Genomic DNA, 12,700 nt, shown 5'->3' with positions numbered 1-12,700 from the left:
CTATGGCTCGCGAGCCATATATGGCTCTTCCGGTGACGGCATATGGCTCCCAGGCAATTTGGAGTTGAAAAAAATAATAATAAAAAAATCAGTTTGGAACTGATTTTAAAATACTTGTGATATTGCTTAATAATACTGTCATTTTAAAGTAAACAGAAATTAGTTTTGAAGATAAATTTCACGGGTCACACCTGCACGAAGCTCAACCTCACCACGTATGAACCTGACTACAAGGCCATCAGCAAAACCATGCAGCACCAGAAGTCGCATTAAAAGTAAGACATATTTAATTTATTAGACGTTAAAAATACTATAAGGCTCTCAATGCAATATATTTAGAAATATTTGGCTTTTATGGCTCTCCCAGTCAAAAAGGTTCCCGGCCCCTGTTCTACATCATGGGACCTCCTTTGCCAGTAGCAAAATATGATAATAGCGTTTTCCCCTTTTTTTCTGGCAACGAACAAGTGTTAAAACACCAAACTGAAACCTTTTACAAGGAATCATGTCTGCAATAACCACAATGCTTGTGGTCAGAATGCAAAAAAAAACATCCTCTGATAATATATGCATTGTCCTTGAAATTGATTGGTCTACACCAGAGACAGCTTTCTTTTGAGCCTCGTCTCAAAACGGTGTTAGATTATCAGAGTATTTTTTTTGTATTCTGACCACAAGCATTGTGGTTATTGCAGACATGATTCCTTGTAAAAGGTTTCAGTTTGGTGTTTTAACATCTTCACACAGCTGTTTTGTTGCCAGAAAAAAGGGGAAAACCCTATTCTCAATGTTGAGCTTCTTGCGAACCGTAAAGTCGTGAACCGTTGCTAATCCGAGGTGTGGGGGAAGGACAACGAACTAAACACAAAAAGCAGTTAAAAAGAAATGAGTTTTCAATCTAAATAATTTAAAAGTGCATAGCTCCAGTGGCTTCCTAATATCGGAATGAAGAGCGTTCCAGACGGCCGCAGAAGCGCATCTGAAAGCGCCACGCGATGCGGTGACCGCCGCCTTTGTTCGATGGTGAGCAGCCGAAAGCCGCTGCTGCTACTGCGATGATGAGCGGAGTTTGCGTGACGGTGGTTTATGCTCCTTGACGAGATGAGCGAGGTATTGTGGTTCATTTGTGGCAAAGCACTTTATGTCTAAAGTGTGAAAAGTTCAACATACGTACGTTACCAGCATGCCCCCCCCCCGCCAACGCCCCATTGGCCCATCTGTCTCCATGCAAAGATATCCCTGGAACATCTTTCAGAGACTGTCGGGGAAAGTGCTCTGAGCGAGCGCCTATGAACAGCGCAGCCACACAAGGGGTTTGGCCTCGGCCAGGATCACGCCCGGCCGCATTTATCTCCCGTGCGGCGATGTTTACACACCGCAACAGGTCCCCACTTGAGGCTGAGTCGACCTAGGGCAGGCCCAGGACCGCTTCAGGCTATCGTCACCGATGTTGGCCGTGAGCAGGAATGGAACTCGGGTGGGCGGCTTCGTGGCGCGTCGCGCTAACCCCTACGCCACCGCTCCACGGAGGCGTTGCACGCAACAAAGATGCCCCCCTCTCTTTACATTTCCTGCATGGGTGGGCAACGTCCGGCCCGCGGGCCGTATAAGGGCAGCGAAATCATTTGGTGTGGCCCTGCCAAGGCAACCGTAGGCGGAACTCGAAATTCAATCAATCTAGGAGCAAACCTGGTAAAGCAGTTGCGAGTTGCAACATCAAAAATACCAGCTAACATCACACGCGCCTCGCCCAAAGAGAAGCGGTTCCAGCCATCACATTAGGGGCGAGTTAATTAAAATGTTTGACCAAATATAACGGGCAAATTTTAAGTTGGTAATTTTGTATGGCCCGCGAATGATGTTATACATATCCAAATGGACCTTGGCAGAAAAAAAGGTTCCCCACCCCTGGACACATAGCCTTAACAGACCGTATTCTTAGGTTTTTTCGGTAAAGTCACGTAAGCAAAAAATTAAAATTTAAATTAATAAAAGTAAAACAAAATAAAAATCACGACGTTTCGGAGGCAACACAAGCTTCCGTCTTCAGGTGGAACCGTCACAGCATTACTGCTGCATCAAGCATCAAGTACTTGATGCAGCAGTAATGCTGTGACGGTACTTGATGCTTGATGCAGCAGTCGTGCTGTGACGGTTCCACCTGAAGACGGAAGCTTTTGTTGCCTCCGAAACGTCGTGATTTTTATTTTATTTTTATTTTACTTTTATCAATTTTTATTTTTTTACCTACGTGACTTTACCGAAAAAAACCTAAGAACATGAATCGTTGCAGTCACGAAACCTTCAAATCTCGAATTAACAGACCGTACGGGCCAAGTGCCGTTCGTCGCTGTCGCGTGCACGCTGACCTGCTGAACTGCTTGCCGAGAGTGAGCATCTGCAGGCGACAATCCTCGAGCTCCCGCGTGGCGTCTCGCAGCTTTCGCTCGCCCAGGTCACGCTGCCTCCTCTCCAGCGCAACCTTCTGGCTCAGCCGCTGCTGGAGGTGTGGGGCAAGGGAGCGGCAGGCGAATGTGGAGTGGTCAGCGATTAGGGGCCGGTGGAAGGGAGGGGGGTTTGCCTTCATGGGCAAAGACATCGTGAAGAAACAATAGGCATGCAGAGGACAAACGAGGCAGTTCTACAGGAACTATCGATGGTGTTTTGTTTGTTTCTTCATAGACGCACAAGGTCGGAGTGTTTTTGTGACGTGCCTGTGTGTGTGTGTGTCGTGTGAAACTTAAAACAGAGTGGGTTGTGGGACAGAGTTGCGTAGTCCGGTCATGTGCGCACTACTACCGGGCATCTGTGACTACTGGACATCTGTGAAACGACTTGATATCTATTTTGTTAAAGAGCTTTACAGCTCATCGGATTCCTCCAGTAGACATCTTCTGATTCTCTATGTACGTCGAACTTCTTTCGCACCATACATAGCCAACCGTGCTAATCAGAGGCGCGCTGAGAGTCGATTTGAAACGGATGCATATTATAAGTGATCGCGTGTAAAACACTCTCGTAATACGTCTATGTTTATAACACGATAGAGAGTATGCGGATGCTGTCGCGCAGAAACGGTTATAGCCGGGTTCGATCTCCGGGCGCGGCAGTTGAAACAACGTTGCAGGTTTCTAAAATCCCTACAGTCTCTGTTCATCCAGCAGTACAAGTAGGTAACACCATAGTTCAGTGGTTCTTGACCTTGACTGCAGCCTGCTCCCCTTTCTTTCTGAATCGTTAAAAATAATTTAAATGTTAATAAATACATAGGGGTTTGATGAAACAATGTAGTTGTATTTAGATTTAAAGCTTTCGTGACTGCAGGGATTCATCTTCTTGGTTCTTTCGGTAAAGTCGCGTAGAATGGAAATAATAAAATAATAAAAATAAAACATGTTTATTTTATTATTATGTTTATTTTTATTATTTTAACATAATAAAATTATAATAATAATTGTATTATGTTTTATTTTTATTATTTTATTATTTCCATTCTACGTGACTTTACCGAAAGAACCAAGAAAATGTAGTTGTACTTACGTGCCCTTGCTTAATTTGTCTTTCGATTATTTACCTTTAAAAAAAACAAAATCTGGCCACGTCTCGCGGGCCCAGAAAGGGCATCTCACACCCTCCCAGGGCATCCGTGGACCCCAGAGATTACGAAAAACCACTGCCAGAGTCAGTCGATGGGCAAGTGACGACATACGATGGGGTAAAGTGTGGGCACTCCCGACGCCTTCAAAGGACACGAGCGGCGTGAAAGAGTGACGGGTCAACGAATGCTCTACAGGGGCTTGGCAGTGCTCCCTCTCGTGGAGGCCCTCCCTTCCGCCAGCAGTGGTGCGTGAGCGAGCAATTGCGGGGCTGCACCTTTATCTTTTTTGCGCGATATGTTGCACGTTTCAGAAGTGGTTATGTTTTGTTACGAGGCTATTAAACATTTTTTTAAAATATATATTACCGTTCTCAAATTTACATTGAAACATAGCAACACCCCGTCTTCATTTCACGTATGAGAAAAAGTACACGGCACGAATACAAACCTGACATAACGCAGACTCGTTTTTTCTCGCATCTCATTTTCAACGCATATGGACTGCCCATTAGACGTAAAATAACGCATGAATGTAGCGATAATGTATGCTCTACGCTCTGCAAGACCACACGATGAAACGGTATTTTGTCACGCGAGCACCACGCACATTAGTTTGCTTAAATAATCTTCACTGCGATGGTAATAATTTTAAAGTACATTACAAACACGTGCGCCTAATCCACGTTCAACGCCAACACAATGCAGAGCAGGACTAATTGACCGATTGGCAACGTTCCATCAATTTCTAATTAACTCGATTGGTAACACTTAATATGGGTATCCACGAAACCTCGGCCAACCCCTTTTGCAAATTAAATAATGACTTTAACTCATCACTAGAATTACAATCGTTAATGATGCTTCATGACTTGCATTAGATGCTGCGTGTCAAAAAGTGCGCCACGGAAAATTTCAATTCAATCGCCCATCCTCCCCAATGCTGTTTGAGGCTCACGCATGTAATGCCATAATTGAACACTCTCTCTCTCGGGAATTCACATCACTTGCGTGGTTGACAAATTTAAGGGCCTCTGGGTCAACTGCAAAACACAAGCAGCCCACGTGAGACGCTGCTAACAGATTGACATCGCAGAGCGGCAGAGCTTTTGCCGCTTGTAGCCTCTTACGTTGGACTCAATTCCACAGATTAATTTCCTTTGGCATAGGTTAAAGACTAAATACGACCCACTGAAATCATCCGACAGATTAACCGTGCCACCACTGTTTCAACTGGGAATGTAGGCCTCTCATCTCTCACCACGTCGAACGGGAAATAGCGAATGTAACTTCCCCCAAACATTCACGTTGTACAAAATTATATTTTCCCCTGATGCGTTTCCAGGTGTTGGCAATAATGTTCGACGGTTTTCCCCGCTCCCACGTGCTGGGAGCCAGAGGTCGCAACCGGGTACCCGATACCTGTACCCTACCCGATACCCGGCTACTCGTACCCGGCTGGGTACGGGTACCCGTTTGCGACCCTGATGCGGCCGGGTACGGGTAGACCGTGAGTCACTGGTGAGTAACCGTTTGTCACTCATTTCCCAACGTCTTGTCTCTTCTCACAATTCAAGTTCCTAGAATCAACCCACCCGCACCTGCAACATGGCTTCATCCCAGAGGTCGCAATCGGGTACCCGTACCCTACCCGATACCCGGTTTTCGACCCTGGTGCGGCCGGATACGGGTACGGGTAAGGAATCAAAACCCGTTTGCGACCTCTGCTGGGAGCTCACTCAGGAAAGTGGGCAGCTCACGTTCTCTCTCTCTTGCTCGATGGTCCAGTTCTCCGAAGAAGGCCTCGGCACGTGGAGCGAAACGGCGGACATCGTGCCTGAGCGACACGGAGCGGCACAAAACCCCCCACACTCTTCATCCCCACCCCCCCCCCAAAAAAAGAACACGCTTCAGACAGCCTCAATAGCTCAATGGCGAAAACCTACGGAGCAGTACGAGCAGCAGTAAGAATATTTGTGCTCGATTACATTTTTTGTTGAATAAAGAAACCGGAATTTTATTTCTTCGATTTTATGAGGGTGAATTTTTGTTTTTAACACAAATTCAGGAAAGGGAAGGAGGGCGGTGGCGGGGGGGTGGGAGGGTTAAAAAGAAGACAAAAAAACTGTTCTAGTCGAGATCATAAAATCACTACCAATAAGCATTTACAAGAAAGGTCGGCAACGGTCCTCTTTGTCCGAACTTAATGTGCCGTACCGGCGGCGTGCGCTGCATCATAAACTCCGCTGCGACGTGAGCGCGCAGCCGTTCGCTGCCCCCTTCTTTGGCGTCGTCACCGCTCGCGTTTTGCAGCCACGCGGAGTCGGCGTGGGAGACGCCCAGACTCGCACTGCCCTCTTGTGTGCGCGCCTCTCATTCGCCCCCAAACGCCTCTTCGACGCGCTACTGCTTCCACTGCGCTCCGAAGCTGGGGGCACTTCCCCCATGCGAGTGTCGGCAAATTGTCGCTACGCGTGGGTTCGCCGCGTCGTCGCGTATGCCACGATGGATCGTGCGAAATCAGAGGCACAGCGACCAAGATCGAGCGTTTTATAAAATGATTACCTTTTAGCGCATTTTACCTTTCAGAAATATTAAATTTTAGCCTCAAATATTTTTTCCTCCAATACAATTCAGTCGAAAATGCGCTCAATAAAGTTTAAAATAAATAGTTATTATCCAATTAAATTAGTCCTTCACGAAAAGTTTCCCGCAGTAATTGATGGCATGGTGGTCATATGATGGCATCGCAGTTCAAGTCACCCTGTCACATTGTGCCGTCAGGTCAACGACCGGACTCCGCCATCCCCACCGCGCGTCTCTCTCGCTGCCTCTCGTAGATTGGTCAGTGTAAGGCCAGCGGTGTTTTTGATGTCGTCCATCCACCTCCTCCGATGTCGACCTCTGCCCCCGCGACCTTCTCAATTTCTCGAGCAAGACCAATTCCTCTAGTCCAGAGGTCCTCACAACGTGTCCAAAGTTTTGTCCATTTCCGCTTCACAAATAGCTTCTCTCTCAGCACGGGCATGTTTTATATTGTGGGTGTCCATGGTATACGTAGCCTCCTTCTCTAGCACCACATCTCAGTTCAATTAATTGTATTATAATTTGATGTCTAACTGATGACATGTGCGTTGTAAGCATTCGTGACTGCACAATTAGAGTGATTGGAAGGCCCATGGCAGGCTTAAGTTGAGTGAACTGCAGCCGCAGAACTTTTAAGTAATCTTCATTCGTAACGAAAGTACAGCAGCGCACAAATATCATTGAACGGCATTGCCAAATTAAATTATAAAGCTAAGGGAAAGTGATCTCGCAACAATCGTTATATCTTGAAAGTTAGTATCGCGTGATTCTCATCAAATGTGAAATTGCGTCAATCCTAGTATAAAATAAACACACACAATCATGCCACACAATTCACGCAAACATTTCAGCTCTGAAAAATTGAGAGCTCAGCGTTTTCCCGCTTCCACGTGGCAGATGTGTCCCACAAAAAAAAGAGGGAAAACCACATAACTGATGCACATGTGGTCGTCTGGGCAGCCAGGGCCACAGCGGGCCTTCGCAATGAATATAGGAGGACTAGGTTTGTTGGAGGTAGTGGGATCAAAAAACATCGCAATCGTGCACATTTGAGTGCATTCGCAGTTCCGTTACGCACAACCCCCCAAAAAACGAACAAACGGATACACTTTAAAATGTGCTTTCGTGGATTTTACAACTTTCAGGCGTCTTATCATCTCGCCGCATCTCCAGCTTAAGATGAGCCACTGGGAAGGAAAGGGGGAGAAGAAAAATCAACGCTTCGGCGTTTATCTGACGCAAATGCTCCCCAAACGAGAGAAAACGCCCGGACTAGGAATGCCTTGTGTATACAGAATCACTTCGCTTCCTTACACTTTCTATTCCCCGTAGCGTCACCGGCTTTGCTCCGCTCATGACCCGTTAATGCAGGGGTCTGCACGTACAAATGTGCAGTGCTCACGCAAGCCACAAAGACAAAGATCCCCCGTATAGCCTTAACAGACTGTTGGGCCAAGTGGCTGTTAAGCGAGCATCTATGAAGGCTGACACGGCACACGAGGGGGTGGGTGGCCAACACAACACCCGGCCACCTTTGTCTCCCCAGTGGTGATGTTTTCACACCGCACCAGGTACTAATTTCCGGCCGAGTCGACCTAGAGGATGCCCATGACAGGTTCAGATAATCATCACCGGTGTTCGCCGTGAGCAGGAATCCAACTCGGGTCGCCGGGTTCGTAGCACAGCGCGCCAACTGTTGCAATACCGCTCCGCACACAGGCACACACAAGCCTATTGCCATAGAGTCACTGAAGCCCATTAGGGGCCCTTGAGCAGAAATTACGGTGTGTCACGTGACTACAAACGTTACACGATGGAAACTTACAGTTGTGTGAAGTAACGGAATTCAAATCACTTTGGGGTGCCATTGTAGCGAGATGTTAACTACCTCGCCTGTTATGCAGGAGGTCGTGAGTTTCATCCAAAATGTGGCGCCTGCTGTATATTTGGAGTTTGCGTGTTCTCCCCGTGGTGGCGTGGATAATAGGAGGTTGCGTGTTCCAAAGTCTGAAGGTTTGTCTAGAAATCGATTGTAACATTCTCAAGAAGGCCGCCCCCCCAAAACCATCGCCATCTCTTGCGGTCACGCGGTGTAACAATGAGCACTAGAACCTTCACACGGGCTCATCTCAGCGCTCCGTCTCCGTGGTGGACGCACTTTCGGGTTCATTCCCACCCTTGACCGCCACTCGATCATTACTCTCAACCGAGGGGCCATCATCATCATCATCCCTTCGAGCGGCGCATCTTTTTAGTTTTTTTATCACACGTTGTACGTGATAAGTGCAGCATCTCAAATCTATTCTAACCCGTGGTTTCAAGCCAACAGTGGCTTAAACCCACAATGTTCATGACCGACATCACTTGAGCCTGATTTGTGCTTGGAAGGGCGACCTCCATGTCCGTGCCCAGGTGCGGTTGGCGTCGAGAGTAGCCAAGGGCAGTGCAGAAAAATCTGTTCCTGCTTTGCACCCTTCCCCCCCCCTCGCCAACCCGCACTGACCAGTGCGGTGAAGTATGGCCTGATAACCACCGCCGCCCACACGGCATGAGAAAGAGCTAATCCAGCATTGGATTGACAAATTGGCCGTACGTTTTCTTTTTTAAACAATTCTTTTGTTTGATGCTGAAGACATTTCATTTGCTCGTTTGTGGTTGTGGGTGGGCTGCTTCTGACATTAAGTGCTCACATCTTAAAAAAAGTCAACCCTTGTAACAAAAACAAAACAAAACCCTAGTCTATAATTTGCAACGGGAAATAATGAATAAACTTCCACTTTCACGGATGTAACTAAGCATTCGCTAAACCGATAATGCGCGCCGCAAAATTACGTGAATTAAAAATTTGAAAGGGAGCGTAAGAAGCTTAAAGAATTAGAAAACGCTTCCTAAACATTTGCCGAGCCGAATGCCAGCATAAGCTTGCTTGTTGTTCCTTTTGGCCATTTCAGTGGCATTTCATGAATTCAGACAAACAACCGGTAGTCACGCAAAATGTTTCGCCCGACAATGAATCGCTGGCAGGTTGAAAGTCTCATGTGCATCTAGGTTCCAGTGAGTTCTGAAACACCACGGGGAGAGGGCCCACGTGTTTGTCAATGCCATCGCAGTGCGTTGGCCTTGACTCAATGATTTGATGACTCACACAGGGCCGACAATCCTGGCATGCCCGGGGTTAACTGCGGCAGTTATACGACTGTCTAGAAACTAGAGATATGGCGGAAATGGCTTACAGAAACCCGGCAATTAAAATATCTGCTGCTTGAACCGATAGGGGATTGCTTGGACTGCGTTCTTAAGTTACACCGTTTCGAAACGTACGCTTGCAACAGTTATAATTATAAGTGCAGACCTGCAATTAGCTTGCTTGTACAGATGTTGGCGGAAGGGCTTCCACGAGAGGGAACTCTGAACAACCCCCTCTTGGCCTACTCTTCCGCACTGGTCAGATGTCTAGAAAGAGGTGGGAGCACCCGCACGTTATTCATCCGCATGCGACCTGCCGATCGACTGTGGTGGTACCCTATTACACTGCGTGTACGTTGAACTTCTTTCGGACCGTACGTAGCCAGCCGTGCTAACTGGCGGGTGGACAGAGGCGGCCGGCTGACGTGAACTGAAGAAACTTCATACTCTTAGTTCTTTCGGTAAAGTCACGTAGGTAAAAAATGAAATTAAATTTAAATTAATAATTAATATTATTTTCTTTTATTTTTATTCATTTTAATTTCATTTTTTACCTACGTGACTTTACCGAAAGAACTAAGAGTATGAATCCTTGCAGTCACGAAAGCTTCAAATCTAGAATGAAGAAACTTCCATCACCGTTTTCAACCGTTGCGCCGGGAGGTCAAATTGAAGCGGTGACCTCTGGACGGCAGGATCAAAGTGCGAAAGCCGTTACACCGGGGCAGGATCCGCGAGGCCGAATGCTGTTACCAAACGCAAAAAGTGAAAACCCCCGCACAATGAGAGCAGCTTACCAACGATTGCTCATCTTCCATCGACTGCGGCCAAGACACCGCCAGCCTCTTCGCTCTGTTACGAACACATGCACGTACCACACGCGCGCCGTAGAGAATTTTTTTACGACTCGCGCTACGATGCAGCCACAGTACGTGGAGGCTTAATGATCATCAGTGCCGGTGCCAATCCATTTAGCGGGGGTGCGGGGTGGGGGGGTCCTAAACAAAAATTATAATTGGTTGCGTCACATGACTACAAACATTCTATGATGGGCAAGGCACATTAATGAATTAATGATATCACAGTCGTGCTAAACAAATTAAGCCATTAGATTAAGTACAATTAAAATGCTAATACTGTTATAAGTACAATGAGCGTTTTAATGTCATAAGTATATGAGTTTGAGCTGATATATTGGTGCTGCCTTACATTTATTTACTTACTTTCATTAACCCAGGGCTCCCCGAGCCTCTTTGGAGATCTAAGCTTTCGCTTCGTTTGCTTGTGCCGAGCACAATGAAATGACAATAGTGATAATGACAGCCCATGTCACTCCGCTGCTGGGATGAAGGCCTCCCCACGCTGCGGAGGTCACAGGGGTTGTTTGACCATACTTCACCACACTGGTCAGTGCGGGCGTTGGTGAAGCGTGGAAGGGGGGGGGGGGAGTTAGTGTGCCAGGACAGATATCACTCACGAAGTCGTAACCGAGTATCCAACTCGGAGTGCCGGGATTGTCGAGCGGTCAACCAACCACCGCCCCACCGTTCTACCCACTAATAATGACGCCGCTCACGGCCAACACCAGTGACGATTACTCTATGTGAACCGGTCCTGGGCTTCCCGTAGGTCGACTCAGCCTCAAATAAGTACCTGGTGCGGTGTGTAAACATCACCACTGGGGGGACAAAGGCGGCCGGGCGTGGTGCCGGCCTTCACAGATGCAACTCGCTAACAGCACTTGCCCCGACAGTCTGCTAAGGCTACACGGGGGATCTTTGTGTTGCCCTCAACGATAGCCGTTTCCGCACCTCGACTGCGACGCGACCTCCATCTCGTCTTCGGCGCGGAGAGATTCACCGATCTTGTCTCGACTCATCCTGATGGGGAAAGAGAAGCTCCTTAGCAAATTCGACTAACTTATCGCACATCACATAATGTAATCAAGTCGTAAGCTTCGGTTTACAATAAACACCCGGAGACTTTTTAATCTGTTTTAAAAGTTGGATAAACTTTTTTTGTTTTTTTACACGGCCGGCATATCAAATGCAATCGTTTAAAACACACACACACGCGGCCTATCTTCTTCAAACATGGCAAATATTGAACGCTAAGTTTATGTTTGAAGAGCAATTTATATATTTTTATATATATCAGCTCCGGTTACAAGTTCCACGTTGCTTATGAGGCAGGCTAGGAAGCTCCTGATTGCTCCCACGAGTTACTTTCATCATAATCATTCATTAATAATTCATTTTCTTGGTTCTTTCGGTAAAGTCACGTAGAATGGAAATAATAAAATAATAAAAATAAAACATCATAAAATTATTCTCACGACGTTTCGGCCACAACGCAAGCAGACCTGTTCTTCACCTGAGGACGGCTGCTTGCGTTGTGGCCGAAACGTCGTGAGAATTATTTTATTATGTTTTATTTGTATTATTTTATTATTTCCATTCTACTTGACTTTACGGAAAGAACCAAGAAGATGAATCCCTGCAGTCACGAAAGCTTTAAATCGAAATTTAATCATTCATTGTTACATATAATACTAATTTGTAATGATTAATAATTTATTGTAGTTAATCATTTATAACACTCATCATCATTGTGAGCCATGCTGGACTAAGGACTCCCTCCCCAAGCCGCTTTCATCTCTCACGATGTCACGACGACGTCACGATCCCACGATACAACAAAGATCCCCCGTATAGCCTTCCGCAGACTGTTGGGGCAAGTGCTCTTGACGAGAAGCACCGACTGAGGCCCACGGCACACAACACGCCCAGCCGCCTTTGTCTCCCCAATGCGAATGTTCACCAGGTACTCGTTTTCAGGTCGACCTTGGCGAAGCCCATCACCGGTTCAGATAATCGTCACTGGTGTTGGCCTTGAGCGGGAATCGAACGCGGGTCGCCGGGTTTGTAGCGCCAGCGCGCTAACCGCTGCACCACCACTCCCTACTAGCGAAGCAAAGACGCGCCTAGCACCTGCACGCGAGTCGATTTCATCGCTCCATCTCTCCTTGAGGTTAACCTCTTGGGTCCGTTTCATCGTAGCTCACGTAAACGAAACTTTTATTCGGCTTGCTTTTTGTTAGTTTTTTTTTACCACGTAAGGCCCTCACTGGGCTATATACGACAGCTCGGGTTTCATACTGAGACGGAAAAAATTAACCCGTAAAAACAAAGTTTTTCACTATAAATCCTTTATATGCGTGGCGGCTAGATTCCTCTCGTCCTCTGGCTTGAGATGGCTGCCACCTATGGGTCAGATGATTGTCTGGCAGCATTAAGCAATTGGTAATTAAATATTTTTAAAAAATTCCCTAAA

The 12,700-nt window shown here is 46.8% G+C and overlaps 1 protein-coding gene across 3 annotated transcripts in view; it reads right to left on the bottom strand.

The window, feature by feature from the left end:
• The window catches only part of LOC133357308 (uncharacterized), a 261,278-nt gene that overhangs the window by 225,972 nt on the left and 22,606 nt on the right, over positions 1-12,700 (bottom strand). Inside the window, exons 2-4 of one of the 3 annotated variants that reach the window (XM_061575192.1) lie at positions 11,179-11,247; positions 10,165-10,219; positions 2,370-2,500 (exon numbers count right to left, since the gene is read on the bottom strand). In XM_061575192.1, the coding sequence (XP_061431176.1) occupies positions 2,370-2,500; positions 10,165-10,219; positions 11,179-11,246 (254 nt within the window). In that variant the 5' untranslated portion in view covers position 11,247. Of the gene's footprint in view, positions 1-2,369; positions 2,501-9,533; positions 9,598-10,164; positions 10,220-11,178; positions 11,248-12,700 lie in introns of those variants that run through there. The other 2 variants (XM_061575202.1, XM_061575210.1) reach the window with 2 other exon arrangements.

This window comes from Lethenteron reissneri, chromosome 7 (assembly GCF_015708825.2).
Source record: "Lethenteron reissneri isolate LAM-NWPU_2019-01 chromosome 7, ASM1570882v1, whole genome shotgun sequence".
NCBI classification, from domain to species: Eukaryota; Metazoa; Chordata; class Hyperoartia; order Petromyzontiformes; family Petromyzontidae; genus Lethenteron; species Lethenteron reissneri.
This window is presented reverse-complemented; position numbering and strand designations above follow the sequence as displayed.